Source organism: Hippichthys cyanospilos, chromosome 1 (genome assembly GCF_059441005.1).
Source record: "Hippichthys cyanospilos isolate Australia breed blue-spotted pipefish chromosome 1, RoL_Hcya_1.0, whole genome shotgun sequence".
Classification (NCBI taxonomy): Eukaryota; Metazoa; Chordata; class Actinopteri; order Syngnathiformes; family Syngnathidae; genus Hippichthys; species Hippichthys cyanospilos.
The window spans coordinates 13,703,837-13,725,913 of NC_142369.1; the positions used below are offsets into that span (position 1 = coordinate 13,703,837).

The following is a 22,077-nucleotide window of genomic DNA, read 5'->3' on the forward strand; positions in this document are numbered from 1 at the left end:
CAGGGAGACAGCTGGGAGCTCAGGAAGACAGCTGGGATAGGCTCCAGCACGCTCGTGATTCTCCTATGGATAAGCAGTTAAATAACTTTGTTTTTGGTTCCTTAATGCTTCCAGGAGGGGTGTGTAAACTTTTTCATGAGGGAAGCATACAGAACCATAGAAAAGTGTGGGGACCACGTTATTATTTTTTGTTTTAGTTTAACGAATTAAAGGCCATAGAAATCAAATCAATCAATTGTCTATATAATGTAGTTATTTAAAAAAAATGCTAAGTCCAGGGTTTCTGTTTAAGGTGATGAGGAAAATTTGTATTTATTTATTTATTTTCCACACTTTTAACGCTGTCTAGCATCAAACCTTTTCACGATTTTTTTGGAGATAACATTGCGGGATATGTGAAATTGTAATTTTAGCAGTTTGGGCTAAATGTAAAGAGGATTGAACAATAAAGAATAATAAAGACTGTTGAAATCAACAAAAAATGGCAAATTGCTGGGGTTTTGTTTTGGTGGGCAGGGGTATCAATATAGTTGTGTTATTCTGTAACATCAAATGTGTAAAAATCTTCTCTATAAATGTTTGTCAATTTTAAAAGCTAATATAGACCAACTTGTACCATTTCAAGCAACATTTTGTTTAACATACCGGATGGAGCAACACAGACAAACAAATCGATTACTGCATTAATGGAATGAACAGGAATTTTTCATGGTCTGGATTATATTACCCACCATGCACTTGTAGGTAAGGACTTGAGAGTGTGGAGGCCTTGCTCAGGGCACCTCACCTGGATCATGTAGAGCTGGGCGATGCGGTACTCCTCCACACTCATGGGCATGGGGATGCGGTACTCCTTGATCAGCATGGTGGAGGGTTGAGGAGAGGACTAATAGGGAAAGGGGGAGGGGAGGGTGGAAAGGGGAAAGGGAAGGGATAGGAAGGGAAGGAGAAAGTCTGGCTTCCTATGAGCGACGCGTCAAATCAGCCACTCCGACGTCCTCATGGATGGCTCCTGTAGAAGGGGGAAGAGATTTAGATCCCATCAGAAAAAGTTTTCAAATACTAAAACAGCGCTGAAAAAAAAATAGAGCACAGCTCACAGCGAGCCGTGCTTCGTACGCGCTCCCTCTCCATCCAGCATCTCCCGATCGAGTAAGCACTTCCCTTGACAAACTTCTCTACTTATACACACGGTGAATGCTTAGTGTGTGCGTGCTTGTGTATGTGCCTGCGTGAACCTGACAAGAGTCCCTGGACCTTGGGCTTTGTCACATGGGGGGGCTCACTCAGCAATAAGAGGGATTAGAGTTTTAGTGGGGGGCATTGCGTAATGTTCTAACAGCCCCCCTCTCCTTCCACACTTCAACAATCGCACAAATAGCCGCCTTGAAACAAGCACGCGCTGGGCACAAGGCGAGGGCGGTGGTTGTGCATACGCAACGTGTGGGTGGCGTGAGTTAGGCTGGATGTACAGTGGATATGAAAAGTTTACACACGCCGCTTTAAATGTCAGGTTGCTGTGATATAAAACCAGTGCACATCTGACATGTAAAGTACCGTATTTATATGGCGCATGACTCAAATTATCGTCAAAATTGACGAGGCATTTTATGATGCAGTGTAGATTGTAGAGAATTATTGTCACATGTATAGTGTCGTATTGTGTGCACCGAGTTCCAAGATCTGAAAATGTTGCTGAGTGACATCGATGAGCGCTCCGCTTGACTGACTGCAACCTCTCGTTAACCCCCAAATAAAATTCACAGTTCATATTTTCTGCTTTCTGGTAGAAGCCAGAAGGTTTTGCACTAACACCGACTGTCACTTTGAAGCGTCCATAATCCAATCCAAAATAATGAAATGTTCATAATCCAGTCCAAAATCAACAACAACACTGCAAGTAAGACTAAACTTGAAAGACTATCAAATAAATACTTTCTTTTTACAAAAAGTTCCACATCAGTAGTTTGTCTTAAAAAAATCAATGACTGATTAAAAATTAAACACATTAGTAGACAGTCTTACAAAAAAATCAATGACTGATTAAAAATTAAAATACTGCAAGGATGACTAAAAATAGATACTTCAACATGTTTTTAATCTCATTGCAACTGCATGACTTCATGTTTTTAATCAGTTAAACGTAAGTAAACTCACTATTACATTAAAAATGATCACAGTTTAATGATATACAAAAGCTTTTCGTAGTCATTCTGACTTTGTCATAGCATAACAAGCCTATTTGACATACTGTTGCAACTATGATACACTATTTACGATACTATGTTTCCAAATGTAGAGAATAAAATTCAAGTCATCAGGAAAATAGAAATAATAAAATATAGCGGAAGATACTTGAGAGTAAAGTTGACATGTATGTGTACTTTTGCATGTTTACCAAGGTCTGAATTTGTGTGGTTAAGCCCAGATGAGGTTTAAAAAAAAAAAAAAAAAGTTGCATAAGCTTAACATGCACTCATTCCTGAACATGTTTCTCTGGCGGCTAACCCATAATCACTGCGCTAATAGTCCTAGCGTGTTATTTATCCGGGAAACAAAGGCCACCTTTGCTGGCGGCACCTGGAGTTGCACGTGGGGCTGTTCGTTCTATCTGCCTTGACATATTAGTGAAATGTGGTTTGTGACCACACTAGCAACCAAGAAAACAAATCATTTTTCCCCAAATGCTCAATTAGACTATAAAAAAATAAATAAATGGTACACAGTTAGTTGAAGATACAATGTGTACTTTTTATTTTTAGTTGGACATTAATTCCAACTGGGAGTGGGAACAAACATGCCATTTTATTCCAACATTTATATACTTATATATATATATATATATATATATATATATATATATATAAAAAATATTAGGATATGATATCATACAGCGTTAAAGTTTATTAAGGGACAAAAGTGCTATTTTAACAAGTAAATAAAAAAATACATAGCTTGTGATATTACAAACTTTAAGGTCTAAAAATGAGCACTAATTTGGTTTGAAAAAATATTCATGTCAATATATTTTTCAGGGCAATCACACTTATAAATTTACAATGAGAAAGATAAACCAATTTTCAATCTTTTTTTGAAAAAAAAATAGTCACATCACAAAACTAAAGCTTTATTTTTTCCAGTAAGATTAAAAAATCTAAGATGACACAACAAAGGCTATTTGTTGGGATAAGAATATGTAACCTCATGAGAACAATGTCAAAATATTCCAAGATAAATTGTAATATTCCATAAGAAACTCATGAGAATGAGTTGATGAGAATTTTAAGATGAGAAATTTAAACTTCAGCAAAGGCAACATTTTTTATTCTGAAAAAGAAACCTTAAAAAAAGTGGATGGCTTTTCTGAAAAAAATATGCCTTTTGTTTATGTTCTTGAAGACAGTTGTTAAAAATTTTTTAACAACTGTCATAAAATATTGTGACAATGTGTGCATGAATGGCCGTTGGTCTCTATGTGCTCTGCAATTGGCTGGCAGGGTCTACTGCCCGAAGCCAGCTGGGATTGGCACCAGCAAGCCTGTGACTCTTGTGAGGATAAGCGGCTCTAGAAAATGGATGGATGGATGACAATAAAGTCACATTTTTCACACACAGATACAAATACTGTAAGTGAGCGCTCATCTAACTAAGTACTGTACTCCACCTTCCTTTTTATGGAAGCACGTCATCAACGCTTTGTAGGAGAACCCCCCCCCCCCCCCCCCCCCCCCCCCACACACACACACACACACAGAAAATCAGAGCAGAACACCATGTTTTTCTGAAAATATCCATCCACTCGGGAGAAGTTGGGATAAAAGTAGGCGAGCGGAAGGGGCCGAAAGGAAAGCCCGCGGCACCAAAACCACAAGAGGTCTCAGGATGGAGGAGCCTGAATTTAGCTCGGAAGGTCATAGGGTTTGGGAGCCTAAAGATCATTCTTTCTTAAATGCAACTTGTTCCCAAGATCATCATGAAACAAAAATACTCAATCCTTCATATGGCAGGCACGTGAGCTTTTGTCAGTTTGGTCATGTGACATTCATAAAGTAAGCCATGATGTCGTTTTCGGCCAACAGCAAATGGCCGCCGCTAAAATAAATACAATTGGGTGGATTTTCTGCTTTATTCCAGTATTGATCAGACTACTGTGTTTAGATTAGTGACAATGCATACGCTAGATCAGAGGTGTCCAAACTGTGGCGCAGGGGCCATTTGCGGCCCCCCATTCATTTTTCAGTGTCACGTGGCGTAAACAAAAATTGACATTTGGCAGGTCCTGCAAGGCTAGTTAATCATAGAATAATTATATATGTAAAAATTGTAATAATAAACTAGTTCATCTACTGTAAATATTAAGTAAAGATGCATAAAAATATAAATGAAATAAAATACAAAACGTAATAGTCACAATTTCTCTTCCAAAAACAGATGAAAAAAGATCATTCAATTTGTTTCATCCACGTTTTTAAGAACATCTCCCATTTTTGATGATTTGAAATCTTTATGCTCTTGTTTTGGTTCTGAATGTGTGATGGGTTTGGGCTTCTGTTTAATACAGGTGTGACTCTCATCTAGTGGGATACTGGGCTGTTGGCCACCACAAATTCTTGACATAGTCTTAAATATTCACCATATAACTTCAACAAAATATTATGTAGCAGTTTAGCAAGTTAACTAGAAAATCATGTGTTTTTATTGCTTGATTTTAGCACGTGTGATAAAGGCCAAGCTTAAAGCGGCCCCAAGCCCTCCTTTTTTTTTCCCCCTATGCGGAGCTCAAATGAAAAAGCCACCTCTGGATTAAAGCATGTGCAGTGGCAGTGAACTCAAATCAATGCGCTCCATAAAAACCAACAGCACAAATATACACCAGTATTACATCAACACCTGGAAATGAACAATGTAAAAATACTCTTTGGCATATATTCTTTATCGTCTGCAAGGACCACTTAATTACTTTGTCGTAGAAACTGTGACCGTTGTCATGTACAACCTGAATGAGTCAATCAGACCAAATCTAAAGGAGACAGAACGTAATTCACTGTAAATTATTTTGTGGACCCTTTATGGACAGCTCACATCCACGGTTTGACAACCACTGCCTATTATACACATCTAATCTCTTTTTCCAGCACCACAACAACCACAAAAGACTATTTGTAAATCCGTTTCTCCTACTTTCCCTAGGAGCCCCACACAGATGCGAGACCTGTAACGCTCCAGTGTGCGAGCGCCGTGCTTGACCCAGAAAAAAAAAAAAAAAAACACTCACACACACACAACACAAGGAGGGTAAAAATAGCTCCGTCACAATAATACAGCCATACGCAAGCAGAGCGCCTGACGTTATTTGCTCGGAGAATATGCTGGTCTATTTCTAAAAATAGCCCCCCCGGGGGCAGTGACGCAAGAGCAGCGCGAAAAAAAAAAAAAGCAGGAGGCGAGGATCCCGTTGGCACTAGATCGTGGATGGCCTCGAGCAGAATGCTGCGACTGCGTGCTTCATCTGGGGCATTCTTCTTGGAAATGCTGCCGGTCAGTCCTAGGTCATCGGTGCAGGTGCTCACCTGTGGCTACGTAACTAACTATATAAATCTCCTTGGCCACATAGTATATTTCCAATATTTTTGGAAAATAAGAAATAATATTTTTAGAACACACACTGCCATCTCTTTTTATATTTTAACTAGGTCTGGGCCAATATTAGATTCTGGCGCTGTGGTGCGTGTTTTAAACAAAATATTGAATATTTGGTACATTAACAAATATGTACAAATGACCCCAAATGACTGATAAATAAATCATTACATTAACTGTGTACTTGCTGAATTGTTCTTTGCAAGTCACTGTAGATAAAGTCATTGACATTATTTGCCCATGGTCAACTAGTCACTTTATTTCTATTTATTTTACGCATCATTTGGTCATTTCAGTCCCAGCGCCTTTTCTTACATCGCCAAGTTCCGCAGGAAGTGTTACAGGGGAAGTGTTTTCTCTCTCTTGCCTCATTACTTTATTAAATTGAACCCTCCCCGGAAGAAAAATCAGACGCGCTTGGCAGGGGAAGTGTTGTGAAAATATGGCGAACAACAGCATCAAAGCGTTGAACCACAGGTAAGAGCGACATAAAAACATTGAAAAGGCTGGGAGCCGGGCCTGGTATATTGATTTTTCCGTTTAATTCAATTCTTTTGTTGTTTTTGTTATAAATATAAAAATAATGACATGTTTTCAAAATAACATTGAATGTTATCACTTAGATGTATGTAGAAAGCAAGTTTGTTTGACTAGAATGAGCATTTTGAGTCATTTTGTAAGATCCAAAAAAGGTACGGAGGGCGCGCTATGTGTCAAAATTTGGCATTTTTATTGGCGAAGACATACAATTGTGTGATGTTCTCCAGCATGATGCTTAAGTAGGTGGGAAGGGGTTAAAAGACCTCCTTATCCTCTTTGCATGCCAAGAAGGTAAAAAAAATAAGAAAAGAACAGAGATTGCCATCTCATTATCTTCAAGGAGGCAGCATGTTGAGTTAACTCTGCAAGTAGCCAATCATATACAGGCCCATTAAAAAAAAAAAAAAAGAAACATTCAATACACATCGACAGTGGACAATGTGTGCTCTAAAAGATGTTTTTTAAGGACTTTTTTGTATGTGGCTGATGAGATATATCATAATGTATTTATGCCACAATAGTAAGAAAATGAATTTGTTAATTATAATGTAAAATTACTTTTATAATAACTTAATGAGGTATGAAATGTGCCATTAAAAAACTCCTAACGTGACCAATCCCCCCCCACGCCACCAAAGGCCTTGACTTTCAAGCGCTCCCTCTGCCCATCTGACATCCCTGCTTAGACAGGCAGCGGAAAAAAGTTGGCGTGCCTAAAATACGCTGGATCACTTTCACGCGGTGTTCCCTCTGCACGACACGCGGGGAAAACTCGGACCGTGGCGACCGCTGCCAAGACGAGACGAGACAACAGCCGTCGCAAGCCGACACAACAACTGCCCATCGGGTTGATGCGCTTATCCAGCCCTCCGCTTAAAATGTCAAAGGGCTTACAATAATACTCTGTGTGTGAGCGTATGTATACATTTACACAATTGTTGCAACTAAGCAGGGATATGATCAGACACATATAGACTACCTGGTAATTGGACAGAAACAAACACCAGCAGCCTTCTTGTCACTTCAGTGAGCCATCAAAAACTTTTTTCCAGCTCTCCCCTGCCCCCATCAGAAATTCTTTAAAATATCCATTCATCCATCCATTTTCGATCGCCGCTTCTCCTGACTAGGTTGCCAGGAAAATTAAGACTTGTCACAGAACATTTTTACATGCAGTATCAAATGTTTTTTTTCCTTAAAGCTACATTGTGTAGAATTAGGAATTGCTGTTTACTGGTGTTACTTGAATTCAGCACACGCACTAAGGTGTCTCAGAGAGACCATACTTTGGAAGCAAATGCCGAGCGAGTGAATACAAATACAATTCGCCGTTGCTCTCAGCGCACAATAATGTACAAATATGTCAACACTGGTTAGTTACCCCAGGCTTTCGCGGACATAAAGAAATGAAAACACAACTCTTACCAGTCAAGTAGAAGGCAGGACAGCGATCCAGGCACACGAGGATTAATAACAAGCAACAACACAGCGCACGCAGCGGGCGTTTGTGATATGAGAAAACCACAGCTGCTCTTTTTGGCTGTAATTTCAAAAGGTAAATTTTAGTTGTACCGCGATGTCTTTGCTGGCGTTTTCTTTAGTGTTTGCACTCAAACGCGTAGAATAACTAGTCATCCTAACTCGCAAACCGATCGTTGTGCACTGTCGTAAAACTTGTACTACGTGGAGGACTTGTACTTCTTCTTTTATTTACAACTGGCATTCCTTTTTTTTTTCCTGTTTTTATCTGTGATTGGCATACAAACCATAAACTCGCTTGGCCACTGACAAAACACAAACTGACGACCAAAACGTGATTTGAATAACCTTGATGAAGGTTTTCCTCCTTCGCTGTCTGTAGCTAAACATGTTTTACTAGACCTACGATTATACAGTGGACCCCCGTGTTACAACGTCCCTGATTTACGTTATTTTCATGGTGCGACCTGGAATACTGAGTTTTTTCATCCCCTCTTCTTAAACTGTGACTTTTTACAACCCCATCACAATATTTAATTGCAAAACTACTACTTTTTTTTCAATTAATATTTTTTAACTTTCAAATAAGCAAAATTAAGACTTGGAAAATTATAAATCAGCTTATAGGTGAAATAAAACATTTTCCATGTAAACTTGCACTTCACTTGAATTAAAGTAAAAGTTAGCCTTTTTTCACTCAGAAATCGTAACTTTTGACCATTTATTCTTTGCAGAAAAAAAAAGACTTTTTAGGGGGCGTATTTATCTGGAATGACGGTTACCTTTCAAAACTTCAGTTTAGCGAGGTTCAAATTACATCAGCTTGTTTTGCCAATGGGATTGGTCTTTTCTTTACATTTCATGCAACACTTTTTCCATAAAAAAGGATCCTCAAAAGATCTCTTAAATATCCATGCTGTGTCATAAACCTTTTGCTGTTCTTGGCTTTTTTATGACACTTATTGTAAAAGAAGGAACGATAAGTTTGTTGACACATCCAAGGAAATGGTCTGAGGTGTGCCTGTATATTTCTGTCGACAGCCAGCAAATCAGTTTAGTTAAGGGATTTTTGTACATTGTAACGCGTTGGGGCGTTTGCAACAAAGACGCTGGTTCGATATCAATGAAGCGACGACTGTGCCTGCAAACGCTCGATTCAAATCAGCTGCACTATAGCGGACAGGACAGGTGGGGAAAGGGAAAGAAGAATACGAACAGGAGGAAGTAGAAAAAGAAGCTTGTGGGATGTGCAACTTGCCCTTGTTCTTTAGTCATCGTTGCAGTACGAAGGGGATGAGCTAAAAATACCCCACACCCTCTGAGCATCTTCTCCATTGTGTTCCTCCGCCTCATCATCATCTTCTTCCTCCTCATCTTCCTCCTACTGTAAGACTTATAAACAGCTCGGGTTTGCGGGCGGCTGAAATTTGGACAACTTTTGCTCGCAAGAGATGCATAATACGGTCCGAACAGCAATGACTATTTGACAAACTAACCACGCAAAAGTGTGCAAGGACACCTCCCGCTGGATTGACGTAGAATTTAATTAAAAATGGACCAGCGCTTAAAAAGGGAGCCATTGCTTTCTTCTTCCACCTGGCTGACGTTCATCGACCTTGCTGTAAAGGGGCCTATCATGCTTTCACCCCATGTTCAAAATTAGATGACCTTATATGCAAATGACTCTAGGATTAATCAGTTACGCGACAGGGTTAAACAAGGATCTCTGACGCTGCACAGTCCTTACATAACACGCTGTGGGGCCAGGGGGTCCGATAAAAGAAAAGCGCAGCTATGCTGTCATTTAGAACAGACCATTAGTTCATTCATTCAGCCCACAGGAAACGCTTTTTGTTGCTCTTCACTTTCCCTCCAACCTCGCAATCAAACCTTGCGTGAGTGACATGTGATAGCAATGCCTTCACATTAAACCGCGTCGGTGATAAAGCCGAAAGATTCTGCCGATATGGGCTCTTATGTCGAAAACGTGCACCGACTTCCACGTACATTGGTCAGCCCGGCGTCATTTCCTTCTTTCCTTTTCAAAAATCCTGAAAATGATCATCAAACTTTGTCCAGACCACATTGGATGCTGAGTGCAAATATTATGATTTCTTTTTAAGGTCCATGTATTCCCTTTGACAACATGGCCGCCACGTTGGCACCGGCCGGGCCGCGATTCGGCTGGGCCACAGGTGTGGAACTCCAGTCCTCGAGGGCCGCTATCCTGCATATTTTCAAACCTTCTCTCCCAAACACACCTGATTCAAATGATCAGGATCATTTTCAAGCTCCTCCAGAGCTCGCTAATAAGATTATCATTTGAATCAGGTGTGTTAGAGAGAGAAAACTGGAAAACATGCAGGATACCGGCCCTCAATGACTAGGCAATTCATCAAAACGTATACATGATTTTAATTTTGGCTTTTCTCGATCTGAAAGCCATTATAACGGGGTGGGGGCAGTGTGCGTACAAGTTCCTGAGGTTGAGAACATACCCTGAATGCACCATGTTACTTAATTGCGCAGCAAACATTTGACGTGCGATGCTGTCCTCCCTTGAGTATGCTTAAGATGTTTAATGACACCGCAGTTGAAGTTTACTGTAAAACTAAACACGCGACATAAAAAATGACACGCATAGAACACATGAATACAAAACACTGCTTCATTATTAACACATCACTAGTGCTAACACTGAAGTCACTGTAAAATCTCATTGACTTGCCAAAGGGAAATTGGCATTGATTTCTGGATTGATATTCTTTCAATTAACAAACATTCACATGCAGTTGCTCTAAAAATACTGTAGATACAGTAACACAACAATACCCAGACTCAGTCTAAGTGGGAAAGCAGCTTATTCTTCTTATTCTCCCCACTCTGTGAAAATGGGTTGCATGAATAAAGCTTTTCCTAAGTAACAAAAAAAAACAATTCATTGCTTGTTTGTTGCAAAGTTGTCAGCCAACAAAAAATGGTGACAATGGGCCAAAACGGATTAAAGGCATTTTTGATCATTTTCAACAGTGAAATTTGCTTTGATATAAGAATATACAAATAAAAAAATAACAGTATATAACAATAGCGCTCGTGGAATGAATTCAACTCATAAGGTAACAGCGTAGCTCCAGTATGTGTTTGTTTACTGAGCTTATTGGAATAACGTCTAAACATCGAGCGCAATCCGCCAACGTTATGAGGCGAAATGTTAGCGCCCGAGGCCAAAACACATTCTCCTTCCCTGCCCCTGTATCCGCTCCATCATTGCTTGGAGGGGAGGGCGGACGAGGTTGCCATGGAGACAGCGAGGGGGCTCGCCGGCCGCTCATTGGCGGGCGAGATGGGAGTCGAGAGTGACGAGGGGAGCGGAGCCCACTGGCACATACGGGGGCCGGATTCTGATTCTCGCTGCTGCTGGCTGCTGTAGCGCGGAAACGCAATGCCTAAAAATGCTGCTCGGGTACCGTAAGGGAACAAAATTCTAAAAATAAAAGTCAATTCTACCAGAATATAGACATGGCCCAATTTTTTAACGTATTCTTTTTAGGTGGAATCTTCCACAATTGTAAATTGTTTCTCTTAGTACAAGGTCTGAACATTACCGATTTTTCCGCACTATAAGACAAATCTAAAAGCCTTCAATTTTCTCAGAAGCTGACAGTACGCCTTGTACAGAGCATGAACTGCAAATTTTCCTTTTTGGTGGATGAAAAAATAAAATAACTTAATCGCCATGTAAATGTTTCAATTTTTACCTCTGCATTTCAGTTACAAATGTATTTTTTTACAATTAAAATTTTTAGAACAACCTGAAATTTTGATATGATTTGATTTTCCTTGAAAAAAAATCCTTCTGGCAAAACAATTACATCAGTTTGTTTTGTGGGGAAAACTAGAGAAGAACAAGAATGATCCGCAAAATCCACCAGTTTTTAACCATCTCAGACGGCGCCATTATGCCACTCAGTGTCGGCTGAAAATGGTATCACAGTTGCTCAGATGACACCTGATTTTTGAGTTTGCTCATTTAACATTCACAAGCTGAGCGATGATGTCATTTCAACTGCCAGCAAGTGGCAAAAATCCTACTCCGAGAAGGATAAAACGGGTGGATTTTGTTGTGATTCATAAATCACTAAGGTAATATTAATCTGAATATGAATCTGCAGGGGTGCATAGAACATAGTGTTGGAATGCACATTTTTGTTTTTTTATAATTTCTTTTTAAATGAGTCTAAATATGACAGTAAACAGTCATTTTGTGGTTAAAGGAGGCTCAATGCATTTCTCAATGCATTTCTGAGTTTCAATAAACTCTTATTAGATTGGTATTTTCTTTTGTGAAAAGTCCGAAAATTACAAGAAAATATTTTTGCTTGTTTTAGAACAGTCAATATGAAAATAAAGTTTCACTTACTGTTTAGTTGTTGTGCAGTTCCATTTGAAAAAGTACTTTTTTTTTATTACACTAATTTTGGTTGCTTCCTGCTTTGACACTCATGTTTTTCTTTTTGGGTGTTGTAAATGCACCGTGCCTACCCGCCCAGCAAAGGCCATAAAGACTAAAACGTGTTAATCAACAGATAATTTATGGCCATCTCACAAAGGGCCTTGTACCATGTGAAGCTTGTGATGGAGAGATATCAATGAATGAGTCATTCATCACCGGGGGTCGCCGTCCAAACAAATAAACTCGGGCCGCTTGGCTGCTTTCTCGTCAAATCCCACCGACAACTATGCACACCTCAAGAGCTCTTCCTAATAAAAATGATGTGTGTGCATATATACATATATGCATATAATATATGCACACACACTATATATATATATATATATATATATATATATATATATATATATATATATATATATATATATATATATATATTTTTATTTTTATTTTTTTTTGGGCGGGGGTCACTGTCACAATTATTTATTATTCTTATTCATCCTGATTTCAACTTAGAAATGAGTAATTGATTCAGAGTACACACACATCCCTTTCCTTCGTAACCTATGTAGCTACAGTAAAGGAAAAACCCCTAACGCATAAAGGGAGAAGGGCTGAAAGTGACTGATTCCAATCACAGTCTCTCTCTCTCTCTCTCTCTCTCTCTCTCTCTCTCTCTCTCTCTCTTGTTGACCATAAAAGGCCATTTGTCCTTTTCTTTTGTTGAGGTCATGTTCTGCTTCTCTGTGAAAAAAAACAAGATTTTTAATTACCCTTTCTTATCAAAGGACAAAGTCTATAAAACCAGCTATCGCTCTGACACGCACATACATGTAACACTTTGAACAGTTTTGAGGAATCACCTTTCACAAATGGTAACTTTCAATACAAGCGTGTAGTATTAGTGTGTGTGTGTGTGTGGGGGGGGGGGGTGTCTTATTTTTAGCCAATGTCAAAGTCAGGTGTCCAGTGGAAAGAAAAAAAAAGATGAAACATGAAATAGTGCTGAACGACTTCATAAAAGGTTTGAATTGCAGTTTTTTTCTTCAGATATTATACTTGACACAATTCATGATTGATTTCAAGAAAAAAAAATTCACGATGTACATCACAGCAGCAAAAATTAAGAGCTATTACTCAATGTAAGGACACCAAAGAGGATGAGTGAAGAAAACTGTGCTTGTTTCAGTTTATCAAACTAGGACAATAAGGCAAGAACTACTCACCATATGGAAATAATGTGCCATAAATACTGCATAATAGTGTACGATAATTTGTGTTCATTCTCAATAAAAGTAAGATTGCACAGTAATTGTTTTACACAATTTTGGCATAGCCCAACTCGCTTCAAATAGGAGACTGAGAGCTGTGCAATATAGCCCAAAATTCAATCATACTATCTTTAAAATACTGGTAGACATCATGATATTAACTAAAGTGTAAAAGGTTAGAATGGAAGTATCAAATTACAGCATTTAATGTGAAGTTTTTTTTCCTGTGGAAAATATTTATTCTAATCTCTTGCTACTTTTCAACAAAACTCAGCATTTTTAATTTAGGTCTGATTTTTAGTCTATATAATAAACTAAATGCAACAAATAAATGTAATCTTCACAAATATAAAAAGAATATACTGTAGATTATTATTGTTACTATATCATACATATCTTATAACTATTATTAACTAATGTAAAAAAAAAAAAAAAAGATCCATTCAGTACTCGTAGATCTCAAAAATGAGATCCAAAGTAGAACCAGGTGTTTACACATGTCCTTATTTGATTACGTTGTTATTAATTGGTAAATATTATTGTAAGTGTTATCAGAATTTCACCCCGCCAATTTTCAGAATTGGCACAGGACTCAAAAAAAACAAAACAAAACAAAAAAAACATACTGGTTGGGCCCATAAAAAACACTGAAGCGATTTCACAGGCTAATTTCTCCTTGATGAGGTACAAAAGAAGAGTATGTCTATGTAATCACAAAAGTAAACAGCACCCTTTGCGAATAAAATGAGCCAATCCATTATCTAACAGGATGTGGGACTTTGACTCACGGAAACAAGTACAGTAGTCTGTTGACGCCCTTTGAACTCTCGGTCACGTGCAAAAAAAAAAAAAAAGGCAAATGAATGAGGAGGAAACTGTAGTCCCTCCCATTGACAAGTCGCCTACAGTACAAGAGGACACAGGAAAGGGGTGGGGATTCTATAAAAGAAAATGCAGGAGACATGACGCAGGTTCCACTTCCCACAATATATGAAAAAACATCAAGATGAGCAGCGACTCCATCAAAATAGTTAATCCGCCAGCTTCTAAAATGCCGCAACGTTTTTCCAGAGATGATGTTTCAAGTGTCCCTCCAAAATACACCAATTTTTTTTTTTCATAATCATTATACACATAAAACCCTATCATGAAAGTTAAGACAACTTGCGGATATCAATCATCATTTGACTCAATTATTCCAATGAGCCCATTTGTCAATCAAATAAACATGGATTTTGCGTTAAATAATAACAAGATATATGCCGCTTCAAAAAGCAGGGCCTTGCGTTTTGAGCGATGTGGGAATCGGCGAATGATAGCGTAACGGTTTTGCTGTTGGCGGCTGGAAAAATTCAGCATGCTATGTTGAGAAAATGGGTAGCGCTTGTAGCCATAGCAGTGTTTGTATGAAAGTGATCATTCACTCTATGTGTTTATTTTGTTATTCTTTGTTTGAGCAATTGAAATGAGCGAGTCAATATTTGATCACTTGTTGGTGCTTTACATTGTTTTAACTATCGCTAGATGATACAGTACATTAATTCAGCTAACTAGCTAACATTGATACTTTGCGTTGCAAACATAGCCGTGTTGTTGTGCTAATTGAGATCTGCTTTGCAGGAGAGACAATTTGTGCTTTTTTACTTGTGAAATGGCCTTAAAGAGACAATGCGTAAGATTTAGATCGTTTTTCATGACGGACAGCGGGAAGTGCTGCATTTACTGTAGCTATAACAAACATGGTAGCCTCCAAAGGAGTGCCACCCCTTATGTAATAATATCATTTCATGATAACTAGACCTACAATTGCACTTAAAACATACTATTAGGAACGCCTATTTTTGCAAGCTTTTGAAATTTATAATCATTTATTCATTTTTAATGAAAAACGGTCTAAATCTTAAAACTTTGACATTGTGAATATTTACAGAAATGTGGGTCTGTGGGGAAAAATGATCCCTACAAAACCTTCAAGGCAGAGATTTTCATTGACTCTTTTCCTCATCTAATTTTTCAAATAATCGTTTCAGCCCGTGTAGTATGGTATTCCCACTCCGGAAAGTATTTTCAGCGCTTTGATTTTTCTGTATTTTGTACAGTCCCAAAAATTAGCCAAAAATTCAAAAAATCCCCCTTCCCTTCATTAGTGCTGAATATTGTATCTCGCACAGGTAGCAACCTTGAACTTTTAACAGATGCCACTTTTTGCAGCGCTGCAAGCACAACACTCTGCAAAAAGGTGACCGAAATAGTGCTTGCATGGATCTGCTGTCTTGTGAGCAGGTGGGCTCTATTTGAGGATAAAACTTGTTAGAGAGCCCCGCTGTGCTGCCAGCGCCAATAAAAATCTATTGACTGTCAAACAAGTGACGCAAAGAAGGCGTGAGTCTCTGCCTGCGGGGATTTTAGCGACGGAGGGGGATGAAATCATATATACATATTACACTACGCAGCCCAAGATAACATGAAGGCATCTTGCCACATTTTAAGCAGTTGGAACCCACTGAACAAGTTGCACTATTAAGACCAATCACAAGTGAATTGTTTTTGAGTCCATTATTCATCATTCAGACAATAAGTTATATATATATATATATATATATATATATATATATATATATATATATATATATATATATATATATATATATATATATATATATATATATATGCACACACATATACACACATATAATTAGGAATTTCATTGAGCATTGTTTTAATTCACATTATTCAAAACTCTAAACTGGGGATTGGAAAGTGTGGATATATTTTAAGTAGCTCCCATAATAACCTGTACTTGCATCCGCTAACACTACATGTTACAGTAAATGATCCACGGGAAGGCCAGCTATATGATTTTGACCCAACTCCCAAAGAGAGGGAAATTATGACTTGAATTATGACAAAAATGTAAACGTATTCAAAACGTAAATTAAAACTATTTCTCAAAAAAACGTTGTGTGGTCTTTCTATAACACGGCTTTTCACCTATTGTGGGTGAGTCTGAAACTTACCCCACCACAGTAAACTGGGGTTCGTTGGACTTCTTCTTCTGTTACTTTCTTCATCGAGGTATGCACTTAGGTTTAGTGGGTGGAATGGAAGGAAATGCAGGAGAGCCTTCGAAAAAAATAGAAATAGGCAATCTGTTCCTATCCAGGAGCCAAGACAAGGCTAAGGAAAAAAAAAAAAGCAACGTTGCCATATGCAACTTCATATCCTTGCGAATAAAATGCTTCTCAATTGGTGTTTAAAATAAATAAATAAATATTGGTCCCCATTTAAAATGACGGAAAGCACCCCTGAGGTCATTCCCTGTTTTTGATCGGGACATAATAGCACGGGTTTGCTGTGGTGAAACTCCAAACTAATTATTATTACTACTTCTTCCCTCGTGAAAATACACAAATATTTTGACAAGATGGAAACTTTCGTCTTTGGAGCATGGTAACTATTTTCATCGCATTAAAACAATGTTGGGGTTAAAACGGCAAATATTCTTATAATATTGCATTTTTTTTTCTTTCAGGTCTGGTACTTATTTTCATTGAATACATGTTTTTGTTCAAAAAGCTACAATAATACTTACTATAAATATAAACTTTCTTCTTTGAGGTTTGACAATTGTAACTTTTCCCCTCAAATGCCAGGCTTGAAAGTTAATTTAAATGATAAACTGTAGGGGGAGCCCTGATGCAAAAAGTTATCAACTAAACCTCAATTGACCTCCAAGGATTAAACTACATTAAATCTACTCTGGCACTGACTTAATTAAAAGATTTTTTCGTTTTCATTGTGGTGGGCAACGCCCTGTGTGTGTGTGCATGTGTCTGTGAGCAGTTCCTCGGGCGAAAGTGTCACACCCACTCTAAAAACTGGTTAGGCAAAAAAAAAAAAAAAAAAATTCACACAAACACAAATTTAAAACAATAACGAGATTTGAAAGGTTTGTGATGATGTCACATTCAACGCTCAGAGTGGTCATCAGAAACCATAAAATAGAAAGTCAGTGTAATGGCCACATGATATCACATCCCCGTGCCCGCATCATTTGATTTTATGCAACATGCCTGCCCGACAGGTCACGCGGGCCTCAACAAGTTATGACGAGATATGCGCAGATAACGTGATGTTCCCAGCGTGCCACAATTCTTGATTTGTGGAAGTGCGAGTCACATCATGTCCTTATGTAACTGTAAGTAACTGACTTGGGATCAGCCTTTGTGTTGACAAAACAGCAGTCACATGACACATCATGGACACTACTGACGAGCAAGGTGTACAAGTATACTTTACGAGGGTATAGGCTGTGGCGGGAAATAAAGGGAAAAAAAAGTCAGAATATTTTGGTACTCTCCTTGAGTACATTTATCGGTGATCTCAGTCTTAGCATGGCCACGAATGGCTCAGACTTTTTTTTTTTTTTTTGGGGGGGGGGGGCATGTCAGTTGATACATGGTTCCCTCTCCTTTTTTTTTTTTTTTTTTTTTGCCTGAAGTGGCCACCACATCCCACAATACAATGCAAACACTGCACTGAATTGTGGAAGGTGTGAAGAGACACTGCACAATGATATGCTAGATAACACACTTTTATTCCATCATCATAGATTGTGTTTTCACCCCTTTCTATTTTGCACAATATAAAAAAAAGTATATAATTTACATAAGAGCCGCCAAAATGTAAATGCATTTTCGGTCATTTAGTTGGGAAACGTGAAACTTAAACATTAAACCCTAACCCTAACCCGTGTTTTCTTTTTAAATACACGTTAAAATTGATTAGGCCCTTGCCTTATTAATATTTGGCAAATGAAACAACTGATTACTTGGCTAAGTAATATACAGTGTGTGTGTATGTACATATACATATACATATACATGCACACACACACACACACACACACACACACACACACACACACACATATATACATATATATATATATATATATATATATATATATATATATATATATATATATATATATATACATATATATATATGTATAATTCTATAGCATATATATGAACAATGACTGAAAAAAACAGAAGCCACACGCCATTGACTTCTATGAGCACACATTAAACATTCTTTAAAAAAAAAAAAAAAAGCAGCATGTCCACATTTTTCTTTCAAGCATGCTCTTGACTGTGTTAATATGTCCCCAGCAGTTGAGAATACTCTTTCAGATGGCACCGATGTGACACGAACACAGAGATAGCACTTTGCCACACGTGCTGGCACATGGTGACAGTGCCGTAGACAAAACAGATTTGTATGTGTATTGCTGACTTACCAATTATACCAATAAAGACAACAACAGGTCAAACAATGAACTCTTTTACAATACCATTTGTTTTAACCTTACAACAGAAAGAAATTACATTGCATATTTGTGTGTGACATCGAGTCCAGTTGGTTAGTCTGTGTGTGAGCATCTGGCCATGCAGTTCCTTATGCCTTAATATTTTGTAATTTGCTTGAGCCATTAAACAAACAGCTGAAAGTGCATAATTTCACTCAAGCACCTGTGCAGCTGAAGCTCGGTCACATCTAGAATTTTGGCTCACAACACAATGCAAATAATCAACCATGTGATGACTCATGACTAAAAAAAAAAACATCATAATTAGAAGTATCACTATATTTCTCTCTCCTATAACTTTTTTTTCACTTTTAAAGCAAAAATAGAACTATAGCACAGACATGGAGAAACATGGAACAGGGAGCCTTAAAAATTGAGACAATCTATTTCCCACGCACGGTATTATTTAATTATTCGATGTCACAGTACCAGCTACAATAATGAGTTTAGCATCAAGCAAAAACACACAAACACACACACACACCGGTTATTGGTTGTATAATGCATACCTTTAAATGGTGATACATTTTTTGGAGATAATAACCTCTGTGCATATTATCAATCAGTCTGCATGACCCCCGCCCTCATTGGTGTTCAATTATTCGTTGTTTAAAGAGGAATTACACCATGGCACTGATATGATTTGTTTGCACAACTAATACATTTTACATTATTTGTTAACGTTAAACAAAACTTTATTTCTTCCTCTTTGTTTTATGTTCAGTTTGACAGCAAGTCTTAACTGGGGGTAGCAATAAACAGATCTAGGCTTCTTTCTTTCAAGAGTTGTCCACAACCAGACAAAATATTGTTTCTAGTAAAGTGGGTTAAGTTCATTACCGCCAAATGATGTTTGTATTTCAAATTTTGCTCACAGGTCGAAGGAAAACAAATCTATCAAATACTGGCAAGTCATTCTTCAGTCTCAATTCAACATTGTAGAATGACTTATTTGTATTACTTTTACCAGACTTGGACCATTGCTCATCTCATTTGCAAAAATGTATAAACAACTCCAGCTAAGTTCGCCATCTCAACATTTGAAGGTCTGAACTTATGCATGGATAAAATATGTTTAAAAAAATGTTAGCAATGATAGTGTACGATTACCAGGCTTGGACAATTGACCATCTCATTTGCAAGAAGCCCAGTCCATTTGAAGTCTGAAATCATTATACATTGATAAAATCTTGAAAGAAGGCCACTAAGTGACTTGGAGCTTTGATGCCCCGTGAGTGTGTACCGATTATGACATTAAAAGCTGCGAATGATTGACTGTAGGAGCACTTCCTGGTTTCTGTTAGAAAACAACTCGCTGACACAGCATGAAAGTTAACATGGCGGAAGGAACTTGTGCATATATATATATATATATATATATATATATATATATATATATATATATATATATATATATATGTGTGTGTGTGTGTGTGTGTGTGTGTGTGTGTGTGTGTGTGTGTGTGTGTGTGTGTGTGTGTTCTAAATGTGTGTGTGTGTGTTCTAATGGGGAGGGGGGCGTTTTGAACTAAAGTAAACCCACCGACACTTAGTTACCTAGCAACATGGCGGCCATGACAAAAAATTCTCATCACATACCTGCGATGTACCTCGGCATTGGGAAGGAGGAAGCCCAGTTCACCTGGCGGAGCGGGCTGCGGGTGTGGTCTTCTCCGGAGTCAGTGGGACTCAGTGGCAGCCGCCCACCGGGTGAGTTCCATGAGGTCGAAACGAGTGCATCCCCATCAAAAAGAGTCCCGATTTCCCTGACGACGAAGACGCGGAGCACAGATGACGCGACTACATAACATCATCGCCGCCGTCATCCGCACATCTTCGGCGTGTGTTTACGCCGGACGCCCGCTGTCCTCCCAGCCGAGGTTTTTGCCACTCAGGCCCGCATATTTAGCGACGGGAGCGGATACACAACAAACACGCCGTCACTATAGAAAAAAAAGGCCAAAGTTAGCTCACGGGTGACGTCCACCAAAAAACGCCCTTAAATCCACCGCGTTTGGCGGGAGTCGGCGGCCGAGCGCCTGTGACGTGTGTCCGGGTAAGAGTGGCTCAAGCCAACCGGCGGGGAAGACGACGAGGACGAGCAAGACGTGCCACCACCGCCATGGTGAAGTTGTCACTGCAAGTCTGAAGCGCGGCGAGACTTCACAGTCCCTGAGCAGCTCGTCAAGCCGAGACGCGCCAAGACACGAATGTCACAGTACAATGCTGGACATCCGGTTAGGCCTTCAAAAGAAAAGTGTTAAAATAATGTCTACTCAGTGATACAAGGAGGTACTGTATGTGTTTTAAAAGTAAAGACGATGAAAGAAGGAAGGTGGGAATAATGTATGAATCCATTTAAGCATGCCGAAAAAAGAACAAAAGTACGATGTTAGGTTGAAGAAAGGACCAACACTATATATATGTAGTGTAAAATCCGGTGCTGCTCCGATATGTAATTATGCTTTCGGTGTTGGACTTCCGGTGTTGTCTTGCAACCTGATGAGATGAGGAAAGCAAAATGTCGCTACCTGCTGGTCAAACGCAAATTACGCCACCTTGTCGTTGTTAGGGTTATTTTAATAGCTTGCTCAGTTTTACTTTTTTTTAGTAACACGGCGTATCAGCCAAGTGAGATTAAAAAAAGGTTGGTTAAAAACGTAGGAAATTTTTGAAAATCATTTCTCTTAATTTGAGGTAGTTATTATTTTATTTCAATGCATGACAAAATTTCATTTGTAATTGTTATTTTGTTGAATTTTTTTCCCACAATAGCCTTGCCAGACAGTATTGTGTGAAATTACACTAAATATTTTGTCTGATTATTATGATGCTGATGATGATTATTATTGTTTTTTTACTGAATTAAATGCAAAGTTTTACAACTTGGTTTTTTTTTACTCTTACCAAAATCAATAAACCTGTATTGACATTGTTGACCGTTATTTATAAATCATCAAATTTAGGAACATTTCCAATTATTACCTGACTGTTGCAAAGTAAGTTGTAGTAAAAAAAATGATTTTAAAAATGTATAAAAATAATTATAAAAAATGTATCTGTTGTTTATCTTTATCTTTGGGATTTTCACTGTTGACGAGGGATCAAAAGTTATGAATCCACTTGCACTTGCACAATCTGAGCACTTCGTGTAATGATGGAATGTCATCCTATTGAGGTTATGGAGATTTCTGTCATTTTCTGTGGCTAACATGGGGTTTCCTGACGGACTATTTTTAGTCTACCAGGGGAGATGACAGGAAGCACCAAACACCGTGATGGTTCTACTATATATATATATATATATATATATATATATATAT

At 38.3% G+C, this 22,077-nt stretch overlaps 1 protein-coding gene across 2 annotated transcripts in view; it reads right to left on the minus strand.

Moving 5' to 3' along the window:
- LOC148429333 (membrane-associated phosphatidylinositol transfer protein 2-like) overlaps positions 1–20,960 on the minus strand; it is a 51,400-nt gene extending 30,440 nt beyond the window's left edge. The window contains exons 1-3 of one of the 2 annotated variants that reach the window (XM_088412009.1): positions 20,354–20,960; positions 16,401–16,506; positions 788–1,012 (exon numbers count right to left, since the gene is read on the minus strand). In XM_088412009.1, the coding sequence (XP_088268135.1) occupies positions 788–865 (78 nt within the window). In that variant the 5' untranslated portion in view covers positions 866–1,012; positions 16,401–16,506; positions 20,354–20,960. Of the gene's footprint in view, positions 1–787; positions 1,013–1,100; positions 1,223–16,400; positions 16,507–20,353 lie in introns of those variants that run through there. The other variant, XM_088412018.1, reaches the window with a different exon arrangement.
- Between the last annotated feature and the right edge of the window lie 1,117 nt (positions 20,961–22,077).